This window comes from Tinamus guttatus, unplaced genomic scaffold (assembly GCF_059628265.1).
Source record: "Tinamus guttatus ecotype Peru unplaced genomic scaffold, ASM5962826v1 Tinamus_guttatus_pri_ptg000476l, whole genome shotgun sequence".
NCBI classification, from domain to species: domain Eukaryota; kingdom Metazoa; phylum Chordata; class Aves; order Tinamiformes; family Tinamidae; genus Tinamus; species Tinamus guttatus.
This window is the reverse complement of record NW_028289010.1, coordinates 161,812-180,967: the sequence shown is the minus strand read 5'-3', so window position 1 is coordinate 180,967 and position 19,156 is coordinate 161,812. Positions and strand designations below refer to the sequence as shown.

Below are 19,156 nucleotides of genomic sequence, written 5' to 3'. Positions count from 1 at the left end.
GTTTTCTGGAGCAGTGGTGGGAGATGCTGCTGCCCTCCAGTAGATGTTGTGCTCCTGGTGCCCCGAGGCGGCCAGCGCCGCGCGGTGCCGTCAGTGCTGGGTCAAGCAGAGCACTTCTGTGGTAGAACTTACCAGAACTCGGCCACCTCGTTCTTGAGGCCTCGCCTGTTCTGCCAGAAAGTCTTCTTAGCATTGGTTGACCAACCCAGAGAAACTAAGCTGTGCAGTTAACATGCATTAGCTGGATTGGGCAAAACCCAAATACTGTGTTTTATCTTCCCTGTGGCTTTCTGGCTTGCTGCCTTGTTTAAAGAAAGCACGGAAGTCAACAGCAGCAATCTCATGTGGTTGACTTGCCTTTCTCCCAGGTATGGCTGCAGCACTGCAAAGAGCCTAAAGGTCCTTCGTCTGGCATGATCTCTGTGCTCTTATGCTTTTATAGTGATTATAGGGCCTAGAGTCTTAGTATTTGTGTCCCAAGATGTGTTAGGATGGCAGCTACATGTGACATGCAGATAAGAGTGTCCTGTGCCCTTTTGCAGGCTGCTTAGTTCCAAACCAGCCTTTCAAGTCACCTCCAATCATCCTGGTTAGTCCACACGAACTCCTCCAACACATGCTTTTCCCACACACTTATCTGCATGTGCACACGATAGCCTTTTAGCTAGAACAAACACGCTTTGTGTGTAGCAGCTCAGTGCCCTGCCTGCATGTGTGATAAAACCTTTCTCCTGCTTGGCCCCAGTCTCCACAATTGCACAAATACAAATGCTGGAAATGTGGGTGGACTAGGAGTTCTAGCTTTTTCTTTGCCAGTTGTAAGTCTTAACCTAAAAAACAGAAATCCATTGTGCCATGTGGCTGGCAACAGTGAAGTTCAAATACGTATTGATGCATAAATCAAAATAAACCCTCTCCTTGCTGTGCTCCTACTTTCCTTCCTTCTTACATGAAAGGATCCTGGAGGATTTAGGGGCAATATGGTGCTCAGCAGAACATTCCCTGTGGTTCTGGCAACAGCTTGATGGCTCAGTTCAATTTCTAGCGACTGCCAAGGCCACACACAAATGCCAGAGAACAAAAGCACAGACTTGACTGAAATTTCTGTATTACAAAAAAGAGGGGGAAGAAAAAGAGAAAAAACCAACCCAACCCTTTGGCAGCTGAAATGAAGAATAAAGACAAAAAAAAGGATGAGTTAACATGTAAGCTGCAACAAACCAGAGGGCAAATGAACTTGAGGAAACCTTTCACACATGGAGAGGAGCAGAGGAAATAAAGAACACAGGAAACAGATTTCAGCAATGAAGAAGCTAAGCATAATTTCAGTTAAAATATTTTCCAGAAGTGCACAGGATAAATTTACTGCATAGCCCAAATGAGCGAGAAGAAGATAGATAGAGCAATGCCATCAAGGAAAGCCCTTTAATGCCATAAAGCATTCAGTGCAAGTGTAGTGTATTCATTGTCATCTTACAATTATAGGTCACATAAATATATCCCAAATATTAATGGTAGTTATAAGCCATCTCTCTTTTAGTTGGTTCATATCTTTGAGAACAGAACTGAGGAGACTGATATTGAAGTAGCATTTAATTTTGCATTTGGTTAGAAAGCTTTATTTATAGGTGTAAATCTAGGGATTCAACACTCAGACAAATAGTACTTGCAGTAGATTTTTAATATAAGACTTCAAAATAAAAATGCATTTTCCTCATTTTTTCTTGATTTTTTTTACCAGGATGATATAAAAATGAAGGCAGTGTTGTTGAGAACTGATTACCTTTAATCACCTTTTCAGTTAACATGGCTCCCTGTGCTGTGGGCCTCAGTGCAGGTTTCTAAATCCAGTTCTGCACAGGAAATGCTAGTGTTTGATCTCACCTATAGCATTTTGATTGCATCAGATTAAGAAAAAACGCACTCTACTAGCACTAGTTTTAGAAGAACACTTCTCCGAGACGTGATGAAGGCTCAAAGGCTCTTGGAGCCAATAGCTCAAATTGGTAATCACACTCTGCCCAGTTTGCTCTTTCCGGGCTGAAAAACTACACTTCATAACACCTTTCCTGGAGGTGACTTTTTTTGTTTAATTTTATCCAGTTCCCGTTGCTCGCCCATCTGTCTGAGTCTGTCCTAGAGCATTGATGTATAGACTAGATTCCAATCCACCAGCTTCAATAAAGAGTGCAGTAGCTCTCCCATGCCTTTGACAAGCATGAGGATTGCCGCTTTTTGCAATGTTTTGTGCTGTACCGAGAAGTCTTCCATCCTTTATTTTTTGCAAGGTATACAGTGTTTAAGTGTGACAGCATCTACATTTTCGTGCAGTGGTGGTACACAAATGGCAAGAGTGATGGTCACCATTTAGTGCCCAAGCTGAGATTTCCCTTTGAAGAGTGAGCAGACTGTGGAGCAGGCATCCAGCACACCAGACCTCCTGGGGAAACAGTCTCAGTGCAAACTTGTTAAAAACTTGTTAATTTTCTGCACGACACACTGGTCTGTGACCTAATCTGCGACAGTATTGTCGCGTTGAAATAAAAACACACATTAGGAGAGGGTGTGCCTGCCTTTGGATAAATACTGCTCCGGTGTCTGAGAGAAACTCAAAGAGAAGTCGCTTCCTGCTCACACACGTGATCTCTCTTGCTCTGATAGGAGAAGAAAAGCCGTCACACTAAACTTTGGACTTTTCAGGCTTTTTTGGCTCTTAGCTTCTTTGTGTGAGAAGTGTTTCTTACAGAGCTATGCTCCATTTGCTGAGCAGAATATTTCAAATTTTGCTGCTTTTAAAGCTGTTTAAAAAAAAAAAAAAAAAAAAGTTCACTCCAGGACGTGGCTCTATGCCATGCAAAAAGCCCCAGCAGTTTTATTGAACTTACGGTGAGTCTCAAACCCTTCCATTTCTGACTAAAACAAGAGCAAGCTAAATTCTTAACAACTCCTAATGTTAGAAGCTGTATTCTGCAGCCTGTTTAACGTGAAATGTTGCTGCTTGGTTTTGCAGATCCGAAACGTGGCAGCCAATCTCTGTGTGGACAGTAAACATGGAGCCACAGGGACTGAGCTGAGGCTAGACATTTGTGTGAAGGATGGCTCAGAACGGACATGGTCACACGAACAGGTATTTGAACAACGAAAAGAGAAAAGCAGTCTAAAATTGTTGCTTCTCTTTTCAGATTTCTAAACCCTTTCCCGAGCTTTCCTCCTTTTCCTAAGGCTAAGCAAGGTGGAGACGTTATTTTTGAACCACTGCTCACCTCGCTAGCTTTTGCAAAGTAATCTGTAACATAACCTCAGAAATTCCAGCTCTTGCCTGTGCTGTATGCCCTTTTTAATTTCTAAAAGGGATTGTAAAACTCAAAGAGGCTTTGGGTGCCCCATTTTCCCCTGTTTTGTTACAAAAACATACTGATTTCAGTTCTGTTATTTTTCAGAGCATTTTTTTTTTTAATACTACCTATGCATGTAAAGCCCTACTGGTTGTCTCCTTTCATCCTTTCATATCAGTGAGTTCAGTGAGTGGTTCAGAAATAGAGGCCTCATAAAGGACTGAGATCAACAGGTGAGAAGGACCATCTTGAGTGGCTGTATTTTAAGTGGATAGGTAAACTAAATATAAGGGAGATAAATAGGGTGAAAGCCAGAAAGAGTTTCACAGAGACAAGGGAGCTTAAAAGCTCAAACAAAACATTTTTCTAAGTTAGTTTGTTAGAAAAATATTAGCTCTCGGGAATATGGAATAAAATGGCCCTGATTTGTACTCACCATGGTTGAGACTGCCATAGAAAGAGATTGCAACTGCCAGGCTGTGGGTCTGGCAAACACGCAGCAAAGAGAATCAGGAGGAAAGAACAGCCTGACCACTTGCTGGCAGTGGTAGCGAAAGAGCCTTCCACAGGGCAGGGCTCCAGATTAGAAACAATTCACAATGCTGAGAAGAGAAACCGACCTGTCATCCGTGGCACACGGCGCTTACAAGCTAAGGAAGCAGGAGTGCTGAGGGGTATTGGAAGTGTTGGGGTCAAGAAACCATTCTCTGTGGATCCTGGGAAGTGCAAGGGGAGGTGTGCAAGCAAAAGTCACTGCAGAGCTAAAGAGGGGTCACAAGACCGGTATCTACATGGGGAAAAGGAAGATTGCTGAAAGAAGGCTTCCTCACATAGCTAACTCAGATACAACACACTGGCAGGATGCTGAGATTAGCCCAACTTAAACAAGTTTTGTCTATGAAAGATGTAGTAATTCAAACAATTGATTGAAGGGAGTCGTATGGTCCAGACTTGATCATCACAGCAGTGTCTCTGGCTTTAGAATCTACACATCCAAAGAGAACCAAACCCTCCTCAGGAAAAGAGGGATTCCAGAGAATCACGGAGATGAGGAAAGAGAAAGGAGAAAATAGGATGAAAAGATAAGAGAAAAAAAAAAAAAACAGGACGGAAAAGAGACCATATATATACATATATATATATATATATATCCCTTGAATGAAGAAGTTCTTAGGAGGAAAGGGAAGGGATGAACAGAGGGAGGCAGTTTAGGAAGGAACCTGTGATCTGTGGTTTGCGGATCTGTGATCTGGAATGAGGAACACAAGGGTCTTGTTCTGCAGCAATGACAACAGGGGTTAAAACCAGGAGAGAAGGAGCAGAGCCCGCAGCTCCTCGGGGAGGCGGGTGCTTCCCGCGCCACTCGGCTGCGCACGGAGCGGTGCCGGTGCCCTGGGAAGGGCTGTCCAAGGCCAGGCCGAGGTGTTCAGCACAACGTCCTCCACCACAGCATCACCCAGCTCCACCACAGCATCACCCAGCTCAACACAACATCACCCAGCTCCACCACAGCATCACCCAGCTCAACACAGCATCACCCAGCTCAACACAGCATCACCCAGCTCCACCACAGCATCACCCAGCTCAACACAGCATCACCCAGCTCCACCACAGCATCACCCAGCTCAACACAGCATCACCCAGCTCCACCACAGCATCACCCAGCTCAACACAGCATCACCCAGCTCAACACAGCATCACCCAGCTCAACACAGCATCACCCAGCTCCACCACAGCATCACCCAGCTCCACCACAGCATCACCCAGCTCCACCACAGCATCACCCAGCTCAACACAGCATCACCCAGCTCAACACAGCATCACCCAGCTCCACCACAGCATCACCCAGCTCAACACAGCATCACCCAGCTCAACACAGCATCACCCAGCTCAACACAGCATCACCCAGCTCCACCACAGCATCACCCAGCTCCACCACAGCATCACCCAGCTCCACCACAGCATCACCCAGCTCAACACAGCATCACCCAGCTCCACCACAGCATCACCCAGCTCCACCACAGCATCACCCAGCTCCCTGCGCGGTTCCTCTCCTTCCCTGCCGTTATTCCCAGTGTGCAGTTGAGGAAGATGTCAGCAGAGGGCAGCTCCAGACAAGCTGAACACCAACAGGCAGCAGAGGCAGGTGGGTGAATTGGCAGCTCCAGGCCTTGGCAGCCGTGAGAATCAGAAAGAAACGGAGCTTTTCAGGTATGACAGGGCGGGAGAAATTTAATCATTTAGTCGTCCCTCCACACACTAAGTATATTACACTATTTCACCCTCAATGCAGTTTTCTTTTGCTAAAGTGAAATAGAGTTAGTTTTTGGTTGGTTTGGTTTCTATCACTGCAGCTTACCCTGCATTCAAAAAGTTGTTCTTTGCACTGATAGGAACAGTGCTGTTAGTTTATCCACCTGACAATGTAAATTCTCAAAATTACATGGGAAATATTGAAGAATATTTAGAAGAAACCTAGGTTAGGGTAATATAATTTCATTTCTCCCTTCCTCTTCCTCCCTCCACCCCCCCCAAAAAAAAGGAAAAAGGAACTTTATTTTCCAAATCTACAGAATAAAAGTTGTAGAGGAAAGATTTCTCGGTATAAGGATGAGGTATAGTGTCCATCACTGCACTAGCAACTTGTTATTTGCGTAGTCTTAGCTTTAATATTCTCTTGGTTTCTGGTCTGGTTTAGAGACAAAATAAGAATTAATTTAGTCAAGTGTTCAGACTCCTGATACGCGACACAGTGATCTGAAGGGTGAGTTTGTGCAAGGTGCAGGTGTCGAAGGTGCTGGCTAAGAATGAAAGGAAAGAGTTACAGAATCTCAGAATGAAACAAGCTCAGCTATTAGGGCTGGCAGAAACTAGGATTTCTGCTCCATAATTATGGTATGTGAAAAATGTGAAAATATTTCATCCATCATAAAATTTGAAGTTTCCTGCAGAAAATAAATTCAGAAAAATTTTAATTTCAGAAGGGCAAAACATTTTCAATACAGGATTCGGAGTGGTTGGTCATTTTTTCTAGGAATAAAAAGCACTTTTCCTTTTTTCCTTTTTTTCCTGAAATTTCCCTCAGTCCCCAGTATGAGCTGTGTTGAGATCCTGTCTCTGAGCTCCAGCCATAGCCAAGCACTGCCATGTCCTGCAGTTCCTCATGAACCTGTGGGCAAAACTTTAATTTCCAGCCCGGGCAGCAAAATTTGCCTGTATGTTGGTGATAGTTGATCTAACTTCAAAAAAGAAAAGGGGTTTCAGGTTGGTGTATTTTGATAGAAATTCCACTAGCTCTCCTTACTCGATCCCAAAGGCTGCCAGGTCAGGAATGTCACCTGCACCGTGCTGCAGAACCATGAAAAACTATGTCATCTTCTGCTTGCACCAGAGGGAGCCAGGAAAATTATCTTTGTTAAAGAGTGTTTGTAAATGGGAAAAAAGGACCTACCCGAGCTACTCTGGTAGCTCTTCTTTATCGCTTATATCTTCCTGAATTTGTTGCTTGCTTAATTTCTGTATATGCTGGTAGAAACCAGCGCTGTTAATGAAAATTAGTATTTTAGTATCAATTTTTTAAATTGTGTGGATTGACACTGAGCTGGTCTTGTGACTTCTGGTATGAACTTCCACAGCCCCTTGTGCCACTGCTTTGTGTCGTGTTAAAGTGTTCAGAAAAGGAGCGCTGGGTGCCCCGAGCTGGGTGGCACAGCTTGGCAGCCCACAGCACACCGAGGATGAGCCAGGGTTGTAAAAGGTGCAGGCGCTTTTCAAGCAGGCAGAATGTTGTTGGGCTGGTTTTGCCATTTCTGATGGGCAGGTGAAAGATCAGAATGGAGCGTGAAGGTTGCTGTAGCTTCTGGAAACTTCCCCACAATTAAAAACGAGTGAAAAAACAAAGGGGCAGGTAGCACAGCTCAGTCTTCTTTCCATGTCTGTCTTCCAAAATCTAAATTACAGACTCAGGGAGCTCTGGAGATCATCCAGTCCAACCCCCCTGCTCAGGCAGGGTCACCTAGAGCACATTGCACAAGATCACATCCAGGCAGGTTTTCCATATCTCGATATATTCTGATTTTAGAGAAAAATAAGGTTCTGCTGGACTGAGTAAAGTAAAATGACAGGCATCTACTCTGTCCTGCCAAGTCCCTCCCCTTGCTTAGGGGCTCGTGATGTGTCATCTGTAACGCAGCCCGGTAGGTAACTGTGCAGCCTGCCCAGCTTTCTTCTGTGCTTGGAAATGCAATGCAAGAGCCTAGCTGTGAAATGTGGTGTTTCCTCTTAGCACAGGGCACACGTTGCCTGCTGCATGCAGTGCTGTGGTCTAACGCTGCACGAGCTGCCAGCCGGACAGCTAGTGACCAAACCATGTCATCAGGCTGGAAATGGTATCAAAAAGGTCTTTGTCCTGTGGAGAGCTCCAAACCAATAGCTGTTTCACATGATCATTTTTCAGGCCCAGTGCCAGCTGCAAGTTCAGCTCCTTTCTTTAAAAAAGATGAGGCAGCTGGAAAGCTGTATTTTTCCAAGTTACTGTGTAACAGGACTTGGCCTCCTCAGAGCTACAACATGAAGGTCGAGGGGTTGCTTGGTTGCTGGTGCGGAGGACGGGGCCTTGTGGCTGTTGGTGCTGCGATAGCAGCGGAGATGGAGGCGGAGGAGCGAGCGCCTGGTGAGCAAGAAGGATGGAGGGAGTTACGTGGCCTCGGCACCGAGCGGAGCAAATCGCAGCCCTGGAGATGATAAGTGAGGGAAGTAGCCTGCCATTTGCTCCCATGTGCTCAGAAACGTACGTGCAGCCTTGTTTCACATCAGCCAAGAGATAGTTGTGAGTGGAGTGCACTGGGGTTCACCCATTTCTCAGTCTCATAAAATCAGACTCAGGTGGTTTATAACAGCTCAGATCAAAGGAGCAAAAACATCCAAAGTGAGAGACAGGTGACGAATTGGAGCATTATGTACCTGGGGCTACAACTAATAGCATGAAGTGTTGTTACAAGTTGTGCAGAGGAAAGACAGTGGTTTTATTGGTCAGTGTTAGCGGTAAACTAAGTGGCAGAATTTATTGTGTAATGGAGGAGATGCCACAGATGATGAGATTGGAAGGACCAAAAGGCCCCTGAACATAATCTCTAATATTTTAGTGTTAGTTGGGGTGTAGAGAAGTGTCACCCTTTGCCCAGTCTTTTATTTTCTCTTCTCCCTAGTCTTATAGCTGAGATTATGCCCCAGCAAGGTTGATTTTATAATAGTGTCAGCAGGGAGGAGATGAACCTGTTGCTTTAAAAACAAGATTTATTTATTTATTACAAAACAGCAGGCTGGGAAGGAGGAAGTCTGTGCTAGTCTAAAGGTTGAGATCTAGTGCTAGACAGACTCTTCCCCTTCTCTGTTTTCCCATGGAAGGAATAAAAAATTCTCTGTGTTACCAAGACGAGATTCTTGGCTTTCACAAAACACTTCCCTGGCAGTCACAGGGGAGGGACACACTACATCAATATGATCTGGTTTAAAAGTTAGCTTGGGTGTATTTGAGCATACTGATGCATTCAGTGCAGCTGTAGGCCTTGAGCAGTGAGAAAGGTCCACTGGAAAGGTGTATGCTCAAATTTCTCCTGATATTTGCTGCTCGTTGTTTGGAGCCCCCTAAGTTTGTTACTCGTTGTGTGGAATAGTAAAGGGTGGGAGAAAAGAAATGACTTATTCTGCTTCTTCCCTTAACAGAAAACCATTCCAGGTGTCTCTTTCTCTAAAGCAGCAGCATTGTTGCTTTTTGCTGTATCAAGTCTTACTTCTCACTGGCTTGTGACAGGGCAAAGTATCTTTGCAGAGAGTCCGTGACACTGCTTCTGTGAAGCACAGAGAAAAGTAGAGGAAGACATAGCCTTTCAAACACAGGAATTGGCTTGAAAATGAAGTTAAATCTGTGAAATGCAATCACTTTACTGCAGATGAGTATAAAATGCCTTCTGGAGGAAGGACGTAATAAGCAGGACATAGGGGTGGACCAGGAAAATGCAGACTAGAAAACCTATAATATAGAAGCAAATAGGGAATGACAGCAGCTAACAGGGAGTACAAGAGCTTATGATGAGACATACAACACAAAAGACAAATGTTTGGATGTACGCTCATATTCTGTGCCTGCGGGCCAAGGGAAGCAATAATGCTTCTCAAATGCAGCGTTTGGGGGGTGGTCAAACATTGAGGATCCCTCATTTTAAAAGACATATATTTTAGAAAGACCACAAAAAGAAGACAGCAATCTGAATGAAGGGGTTGAAATCTGGAGCCATAACAGAAGTACTCAGGATCAGACACCGAGCTCGACGGTTTTGGTTTGGATTTACATATATTGGCTCTATCAGGAAATGTACGCACTGCAGGCTGGTATCTACGCACAGAAGCTGCCTTTTCAGTGAGATGGCTGCGGTGCCGGATGCAGGGGAAACGCAGCACATGGAGCTTCTTTCTGGGATAATGAGCCCGCCTGGACTCCCACATGACCTGTCATGGCCAAACGATTTCCACGAGCCAACTCTGCTCGTCTAAAGAGAGCTCGGCTCTCTCGATGCTTTCCCTCTGTGCTGTGGAAAATCACGAGTCAGAGAGCCAAAGAATAGCACTCACACAAAGGAGGAAAGAGGAAAAGCCCTTGCAGCTCTCAGCAGAGCTTCTAGGTAGCAATTGATAAGCTGCAGCCCGTTTTCTGCGCTGATTGGGCCATAAGAAAGGAAAATGCATGCTGCATCCTTAAATTGGGTGCTGTCAGGCCTGTCACCTTCATCGTATGACTGAAAGCCTGCAGTGTCACGGCGTAATTTCAGACAGCTGGTGTCTGATTGAGAAGGATTCTTCTATTAACCGTGAGCCTCCGGGAAGAAAAGGGGCTTCACCAAGGCTTCCCAAGAAGGAGATGAAGATCGTTCATCATGTGATGTTTTGGAAAACAGAGCAGAGAGAGGGCATGCTAAGGGTGTCTCAGGTAAACAGAGGAAACTTGATTAAACATGGAAAAATGGGAGAACGCTGCAACGGAAAGCTCTCGCTAGGCAACTTCTTGAGACCCAAATGGAAGTTAGGGCAACGTCAGCAGATGAGGCTGACAGAGAGGCCCCCTGAATGCCAAGTAGTCGTAGTTCCAGGACATGTGAGTGCTTCTTTAATGGGGTAACCTAAGGTTTTAATCCTACGGCACACTTCCTCTGCTCTCTCCTCTGTCACCAGAGATTTTTTTCTTCCCTGCCATAAACTGCTGATTGTGCCTTCTTGGGATATATTCCATGTTGCCATTAATGATTTCTAAATTCAATTAAGGCAGTTGGGATCACCGAATTATGCACATGTAGTATCTCATTCAATCAATGTCTGTGATGTCCAGAGCAGGGAAACATGCATCAGGCTAGGTGTATGTTTTTCAATGTGTTATTATTATTACTAATATATTGCTATCTTGCCTGCTCGCTTTTCTAGCTGTTCACCTTTGGTTGGAGAGAGGACATCCGCCCCGGGGAGCCCCTTCACACCAGGAAATTCTGCTTCGATGCCATTTCGCACAGTAGCCCTGTCACACTCTATGACTGTCACGGGATGAAGGGAAACCAGCACTGGAGCTATAGGAAGGTTGGAGTCATTCTGAGTCATTTCCAGAAATTCAGACTATCTTGAACCTATATTCAGTTTAGCAGGACTTGTGTTTTCCCAGTAGAGAAGTTCTGTTTTAAAATCCACTGTCTTACTCCAATTTAGTTTTGTGATAATTTCTAATGTTCCTTTTGAACATTCAGCTATGTAGGTCAAAGTTAGATGAATATGGATCTGATCCAGCACAGAGGGTGTCTGTGCTGGATCTATTCCCTGAAAGATGTTTTACCGTTCTGGCACTTCAAGACACACGTGTCATTTTAACAGAAGCACTCCTGGAAGTATTTTCATCCAATCTGACAGCAGCAAGAAAGGCTGCTCATGAGTTAAGTATTATTATTTTACTACATTTTAAAGATTAAAATTGCTAGAGAAATCTCTCTCTCAAAAAAAAAAAAACCCCAAACCAACATTAAAAGCCTCAAACCAACATTAAAAACACTGCTGAAAGCCCACAGAAGGTGGGAGTTTATAAATTAAGAATAAGCACTACTTTGCCAAGAGACTAAAGTAAGACTACGCTGATCTGCTAAGTTTCAGCCTTTTTTTATAAATCACTGAAAACATGAGGTTAAGCTGAAAACTGTCAGAGCTTCATTTAGGGTAAAGAAGCCCTAGTGATGCTACCAAGATTCATTTAAAAAAAAAAAAAACAGGTTAACCAGCAAGTTGTCCCATTCCATTCCATTATTAAACTCTGTATTATATAAATACAGTAAAAAAGTACAAGCTGGTAATTAGGCCCTCAAAAAAAGTGTCACACAAAAAAATTTAAAACTAGAAAACACTGTTGAGGCTTGTGTGGCAAAATTACAGTTTTGGATGATATATAGTAGCAAACTAATTCATAATCATTAAAAATAGTTTTGCCTTTGCACTTTTTTTTGAGTGCTTAGTAATAGTTTGTGCCTTTTTATAGTATTTTTATTGCAATTGGAGATGCATCACAAGATTTTCCAAAAAATGGAATCCCTTGAATCTGAAGTACTACCTGTAATACAGCTAGAATGTATGGGAGAGATATTTATAGGACATAAATTGCTGTGGCTCTGTTGCTACATATCTGGCTTTATAATGCCATAAATACACTTCCTTGCTTCAGAACCCCTCCAGTCTATCTTGGTGCCTACCCAGGCTGCACGAAAGTTGCTCTCATAGCTCCAGCACGTCACTGGTGCCTCCTGCAGCAGGTTCATAGGACCAAGTGCACATCTTGCACTGCCCTCCACATGGCTCATCACCTTTGGTGAGCACAGGACACAGCAGACACCAAAGGAATGCTGACATTTGGAAAAAACACACAGTGTGAGTTCTGTTAAATTCTCTGCACAGCTTCAGTTTTCATTACCCAGAAGGCTTAGGAGGCTCATATAAAAATTCTCAGTGCCAGGCAGGTGTTTACATCTCAGGAAGAAACCCTTTTTTTTTTTTTTTCCCGTTTTCTTTCCTTTTTCTTAAGATGGAAATACTGACACAGTCCTAACTGTAATTTAAATCTGACAGCAACCTGATTAGTTTGCATGAACATTTACTGTTCATCTATAAAACTTCAACTAAGAAACTGTATTAGAATTAAGATTGTGGATGCTTTTTTTTTTTTTTTTTTTTTTCTTTTTTTCCCTTCAGGCTCAGTTTTAGTTAGGCTGCACATAAAGTAGCTTTTGATTGCTTCACATAGTTCATTTCTTCAGATACAGGGCAAGTTCACATTAGAGATTCTTGGTGGCACAGCTATACCAACAAAATCCCCATGGTGCAATCCTTATCTAATTTTGAGAGCATCTTGCTGGCAGGATTTATGCTGTTTCCCAAACAGAAATAAATTGTATATATAAAAAAAAGGATGCTTATGATGGCTTAACTGCATCTATACTAGAGGCCTTTCTAGCTTGGCACGCCATTAAAATTACACCCTAAATAAATAAGAATAATAGTCTGTGGTTAAGCAAGAAATGCTTCTTAAAAAAAAAGTAATAACAGCCAAGAGCAGGCCAGCAGCTGTTCTCTTCTCTGCATTATTTACAGAAGTCATAGCTTTTTAATCGCATACCCATCTCACCAATAATTTTCTCTGTGTTTTACAAAAAACAATTTTGTTTGTCACTAATCTTGTAAGATGCTTAATGTAAAGCAGTTTTTGCCATGCTGTCATAGCGTTCCTATAACACTAGAAGATAAGAGCTTTTCGTTCTTTTATGGATCAGTGTCTTTTTGTGAACATTCGCATTCTTAAGCTACTAGTAAAAAGAAGTTAGGCCTATGAACTGATTACAAAGTGTTGCAAATGCAGCTTTAGGTCAGATGCTGCTTTAAAGTTCCATATTTTTATAGTATATAAACACTAATATCCTGTATTTGGATGCTGGCAAATAAAAACATTTAAAATATTTTACTGGCAAAGAAAATACAATAATGGGTGAGAAGTGCCCTTCTGAAAAAAAATTCAGCTCATCCCCACTTTGTGCACTGCATTTCCCATTGAAACGCCATCTCAGAGCACGTAAACTGGATTCTTTTCAAATGAACTAAACCAAAAGAATTTATCACTAATAAACACACAGCCTCAGCACTAGACTTAGTCCAAAGCTGTGGACATCAAGTTGCCAGCACTAGCCGTTTCACTTAACACATGTACTTTTGTTGTGCCACACTATGTGCTGTTGTAGATATAGCAAGTGAAACCAAAAAAAAAAAATAAACCCGTATTCCCATGCTGCTAATCATATATTGTGGCTGAGACACAGCTGAATCTTAAACTACATTTGAAAGTTCTAGTAACTCTATGATATTAATTAACCAATCCAAAATATCAGTCTATAATAAAGCAGCCACATATAACTTCAAGAAAGTTTTGTAAGAACTGATGAAGTGGAATGAATCCAAGTACTACTGTGGGCAGGAAAGAGAAGAAAGTGAGTTTAATACTGGGCAAAAATATTGACATCAATGATGGGAGCAATGTGAGAGATTATATAGATAAAGGTAAATAACTGGAAATAAGTAGATATTTGGGAGAATAATGGCTTCCCAGCCTAAAAGGGGTTTCCTTGACTCTGTGTGATTCCTAAGCCTGCCAGAGCCAAAGATTAACGGTGTCTCCAATTTGCTGTTCCTCCCAGTGCAGGAATATGCTTCCAGTTTTCAATTTAGCATCGCTCCGAGCTGATAGGTAATACACCGGTTCTGATAAAGTGTGATTCAATTTATGTGCTCTAGTCCCATTAGTGCTATTGGTAGGATTGCTGCGAGTATCAAGAAAGAGCTGATTTAGTGTGTCTTTAAAAAAAATTGTGCAAAATCAATTTCATTATACTATAATCGTGCCCTGCACGTAGTGGTTATGATGGATGCTGGGCTGATAGCGTCAGAACCTGAAGTTCACTGTGCGCAGAGCAGCGCGGGGACACGCTCTGAGAGCAAGTTCACTCCTCACGCAGTCGGTTCATAGATTATTTCCTCAGAAACCGAAGACGTGTCATTGTGATAGTGGCTTTTATCATAGGGACATCTGTCCTGCAGAAACTGCGCTGGGGCAAGCAACTAATTTGAGATAAACGAGCGCAGCCACCAGCCGATAATGACTTCCAGTTGCTGCTGACCTTGGCCGTGGTTACGGCGGTGACCCCGGCGCTGCGAAAGGCTCCGTGCCTCATTACCAACCCCCTGAACTGCCGAGGCCTCTTATCTTACGAGAAGTTTCTCCTTCTACAAATGACATAATGCCTTGCCCTCATGTAAAAGGAAAAAGGAATCACTTTGCTGTTTTCAGATGATACAAAAGTCTCCAAAGGATTTCTTGTGGCTTTTCAATATTGATGTAAAGAGGGATTTCTGTATTTCTCTTGGAAAGATCTTCCCTGGCACGCGTACAACTGTTACAGGCTCAAAGCCCTTCCGCTGAATTCTGTGAGAACAGCAGGCGTTGACCTTAGGTCAGTGTAAGCTTGAGATGATAAATTAATATGCCTTTATATATAGCTAAGTCATCCAGAAGTTTTTCCGAAGTGCCAACTCTGACCCTCTTCTAAAAAGACCCTTGTGTCTCCTAAAAGCCACGCTTTCTGAGAGAGAGCTCCAACACTGCTTCATTCAGAAATCCCATCCCTGGATGTTTGTGGGAGAACAAAGAGCGCAGGCTTTCCTTGGGAAGGCTGGAGCGTTTTTCATAACACGCTTTTGGAGCTGAGGCTTCTCCTGTTGCAGCCTCCGAACAGCACAAATAGTGAAGCCTGCCCGAGCCTCAACCCCGTCTGTTCCACGAGGAAACGCAGCAGATGTTGCCCCCGCGGGCCCCGCAGCGCCGGGGCGGCTCTGGAGCTGTCACCGAAGCTCCCAGCTTTGTGCAGTCCCCCTCCGTTTCCCACAGGGTGACAGGGAGAGGCGTCCAGCTGCCGACAGGGCAGCTTTTATCCACGCCACCCTTTGGATGGTCAGGAGCTCCCGCCGGAGCACGTGCTGGTGAGGACACGGCAGCGCCCGGTGCAGGGTGCAGGGAGCCCATCCTTGCACCTCTAACCCTCCCGTGCGCTCCGGGGCAAAACTCGGAGCCTGCACCCTGCTGATCCAAACAAATCCCGTCGGGTTGGTGTAGCCATCCGTGATGGCAGCCCTCACACTCACTGTTTTGTGCCGTGAGCTGCTGATTTGGGGAAGAAGAGCTGTTGGAACCAGGGTTTGCGAAAGACTCACCCGTGGCCAGGATGCAATGTTATGTTTTAGATTTTGCTTGCTGTTGCATATGCTAAAACTTAAAAAAGGGTATTATACATTACCAGTGTTCTGCACTCCCCAAATCAATCAATTTAATCTTTTGCAAAATAAAGTACATATATAAAATTTCCAAACTTTCTTTTCCAAGTTTTTTTAAATTGCTACTGTTTGTTTATGCTGTTATATTTGGGGTTGCCTTCATACTCCTTTTGTGAACATGGGTATTTTTAGCTAGAGAGGAGTTCCTGTACATTGTTTCTTGAAGTTTTTAATTAATCATGGTTTGACAAGTAGCATTCTTTCTTCTCTCCCAAACTGTGATAGGGCAAGCAGGCGCGTCCTGGATTAGTATTAAAATACTGGCAGGGCACATTTGGCACAGAGCAGAAAAGCCTGGGTGTGCTTACTGGAAGTAATCTGAAATGTTATTTCAGCAGATATAATAAATGCATTTCATAGTCCCTGGAAACTTTCAAACCACCTAATCACTCCCACATCTGTCTCCCTCAGCCACTTGCCTACGTGAACTAAATACGCTGGAACTATCAAATCCACAAATACCCGTCGTCCATCGGGGTAGTTTCTGCTTCACCAGTGATTCACAGTCAGACTATTTACAATGCATTCCAATTTTGTGATATATGATTAGTAAATAATAATAATAATAAACAGCATTTTATAAAGCAGCTTAATAAATACTGATTTTCACAGTGTTATGATTTACTACTTACGAGGGGGATAGAGCATTTCAGCAGCTTGTCTTATCAAGGTCATAGAAGAAGTCTGCATTTTATGAGGTGGGAACTGAGATCACCAGTCCTGTGTCTGACCATTCATCATAGCACATCAGTTAATATTCCTACAGAAGCACTGTAGAAAATGTCAAAAAACAGATCCAAACAAAAAGCTTTGCAGTGGTTTTAAACAGGGAGTTAACGTGATATGCAAAGATTTTTAAATGACATCTATTTTTCTCATTACATTCTGTGGTTGTTAGCTAAAGACCAAAGGATGTCTTCTCACTTGCTTGAATCCCTAATTTTCTGAGGGGATAATAATCCAAGAATGATCATTCCATTCTCTGCAGCTCCCAAATAATATCTGTTCATTACACAAGGTTAGCACACAGACAATACAAAATCACCTCAGCTAGTGCTGTGTTAATGCGTGTTCTGTAAAATGAGAACACTCCCAATTACTTGGCATTTACTACCTCATTCTATCTCTTTTTTTCTCATTCCTGTAGGACAAAACTTTGTTCCATCCGGTAAGCAACAGCTGCATAGATTGCAACCCAGCTGAGAAGAAGATTTTCATGAACAGATGTGATCCTTTATCTGAAACTCAACAGTGGATGTTCGAACATATTAATATGACTGTTTTAGAAAAATTTAACAGCAAAGCCAGTTCCTAGAAAAAAAAATGAAGAAGCCAACTACGTACAGACTGCAGACTACATTTTTGCCAGCATCTGGGTCAAAGGAGTCAGGAATTAAATTTCCTAGATCCAGGAAATCTGTTCTGAGGATTAAGAAAATGCCACGGCAAAAGCCAGCAGGCTGTCCTTGCGGATGTACATGTACAAGTATCTGAAGAACTTGGCTGGGAGCCTCACCGGATGCTGCTGAGAACTTCAGGCTGAAAATTCCCTTGCTGGTCGAGGGAAAACTTTGTTTAAAAACTGTTTAAAAATACTCCAAGTTAATAAAGTAAAACAAAACTCTAGAGTTTCTCAGGTCAAATCCTGCTGTAGTGAGTAGCTCAGAACAGACGTTATAATTTGGGATGGGTATGTTGTGTGCTACGGGAACCTGAAGAAATCCCAGGTTTTAGAACTAAATGTGCTGGTGGAAGAATAACGATGCCTCAGCACTCCCCAGACAAGATATATGCTCTGTTGACACTCTCTAAATAAAAGGTTGGGTTAAGCAGGTTTAACCCTCAGAACTGCTGCAATTAATTTTAAATACCTCCCTTTTACATTCCATTCATTACCAAAATAGGAATGGTAGAAATCTTAGGGTCTAGAATTACACTGTAGTGAAGCATGACAGAAACTGTAAAGCCTTGACCTCCCATTTCTCCTCCTCAGTCAAAAAAAAAAGAAAGAAAGAAAGTAAAGCAATCAAATTGCTGTGCATGGTGCAAAAAGTGTCCAAAAGTGATTCAAATCCTACCGTTCCACCAAGTGAGATTTTTTTTTCATTGGTAAATGCAACATCAGCAACTTCAGCATAATGAAAGGTTTGCGGACTAGCTATCTTTTCTTAAGGTAGGATCTTCACCAAAATTTAAATTGAATTGAACAAAGTCTGACAAAATATCATGAGGATAAGAAAATAATCCTATACTGCATGATGAACTACATTAGTCAAATTAACATTGGTACACTGTCATCAGCTAAAAACATGTTGACTCCTTGCAATGCATTTTAAAAGATCTTGCAGAGATCTTACCATATTTTAACAGCTAGCAACAAAGGGAAACTTTACATGAAACTGGCTGAGGGTTCTCAGAGCTGTTAACGAAATCCATGATAGAAATCACACAAATGTCCAGAATTATTGCGTTAATGGTATTGTAAATTCCATGGTGCAAGAAAAGAGAAGTGCAAACAGGTTAAATATTATGCCATTTGGGGGCCTTTGCACACAATACACAACACACAGGCACATACACAATTCAGGTGCAGAGAGAACTTGGTCATACAAATGATTGCAAAGGCACATGGTGCCCCTCGGACCCATCACGTTACTGCCATGAGAAGGAGGAAGGTAACGTGTGGTCTAAAACTTACTTGAGAGCCCTGTGGTTCTTTTATTTAATACTGATGTGTGGAACATAATTGACAGGTTTGGGATTTCTCAAGTTCAGAGCACATATAAATTGATATCTTGTAAGTATGTGGCCTGTTTTTACTTGAAGCATGAACTTAAGGAAAAAGTACCATGAATGTGGACAGATCACATGCTGTAAGAGATGGCTGTAATAGTGTTTCCAGGTTTCAAAAACATCGTAGATAATTAAGTCATTTATTCTGATTCCTGTTTTTGCTGATGAATCAAACACTGATGTGTAAACTACCCTGTTTGGAGACAGTAGGGTGATTTTTGTTTATTACTCCTTAAGCCATGTTGATACACAGAGAGCATCGATCTCCTCCAGATGGTTCTAGTACCAATAACCACGTGCTGTTTTATGGCAGCGTCTTGTAGGTGCAGAGTAAGACCCTAAATTTTATGGCTTAGGAACTTTTCAGGAGATGAATGAGATCTTGAAGGATGCAGGATGCGTGCACTTGGAAAACGGCGAAATGCATCCGTACGTTGAGCAGTTGCTGCGAGTTAGTGATGAGATATTTCAAATAATCAAAAAGAAATATGTCGATGGTGTTAGACTGCTCATTTTATGAATTCAAAATAGATCAATTTTTTTAGGTATTGTTTAAGTAAAGATATAGTGCACTG

At 42.7% G+C, this 19,156-nt stretch overlaps 1 protein-coding gene across 1 annotated transcript in view; it reads left to right on the top strand.

Annotated features, from left to right (window-relative positions):
- Positions 1 to 18,010, top strand: part of GALNTL6 (polypeptide N-acetylgalactosaminyltransferase like 6) — a 389,307-nt gene extending 371,297 nt beyond the window's left edge. The window contains exons 10-12 of the mRNA XM_088533045.1: positions 3,011 to 3,127; positions 10,809 to 10,958; positions 16,936 to 18,010. Of these exons, the coding sequence (XP_088389171.1) occupies positions 3,011 to 3,127; positions 10,809 to 10,958; positions 16,936 to 17,103 (435 nt within the window). The 3' untranslated portion in view covers positions 17,104 to 18,010. The remainder of the gene's footprint in view (positions 1 to 3,010; positions 3,128 to 10,808; positions 10,959 to 16,935) is intronic.
- The last annotated feature ends 1,146 nt before the right edge of the window (positions 18,011 to 19,156 follow it).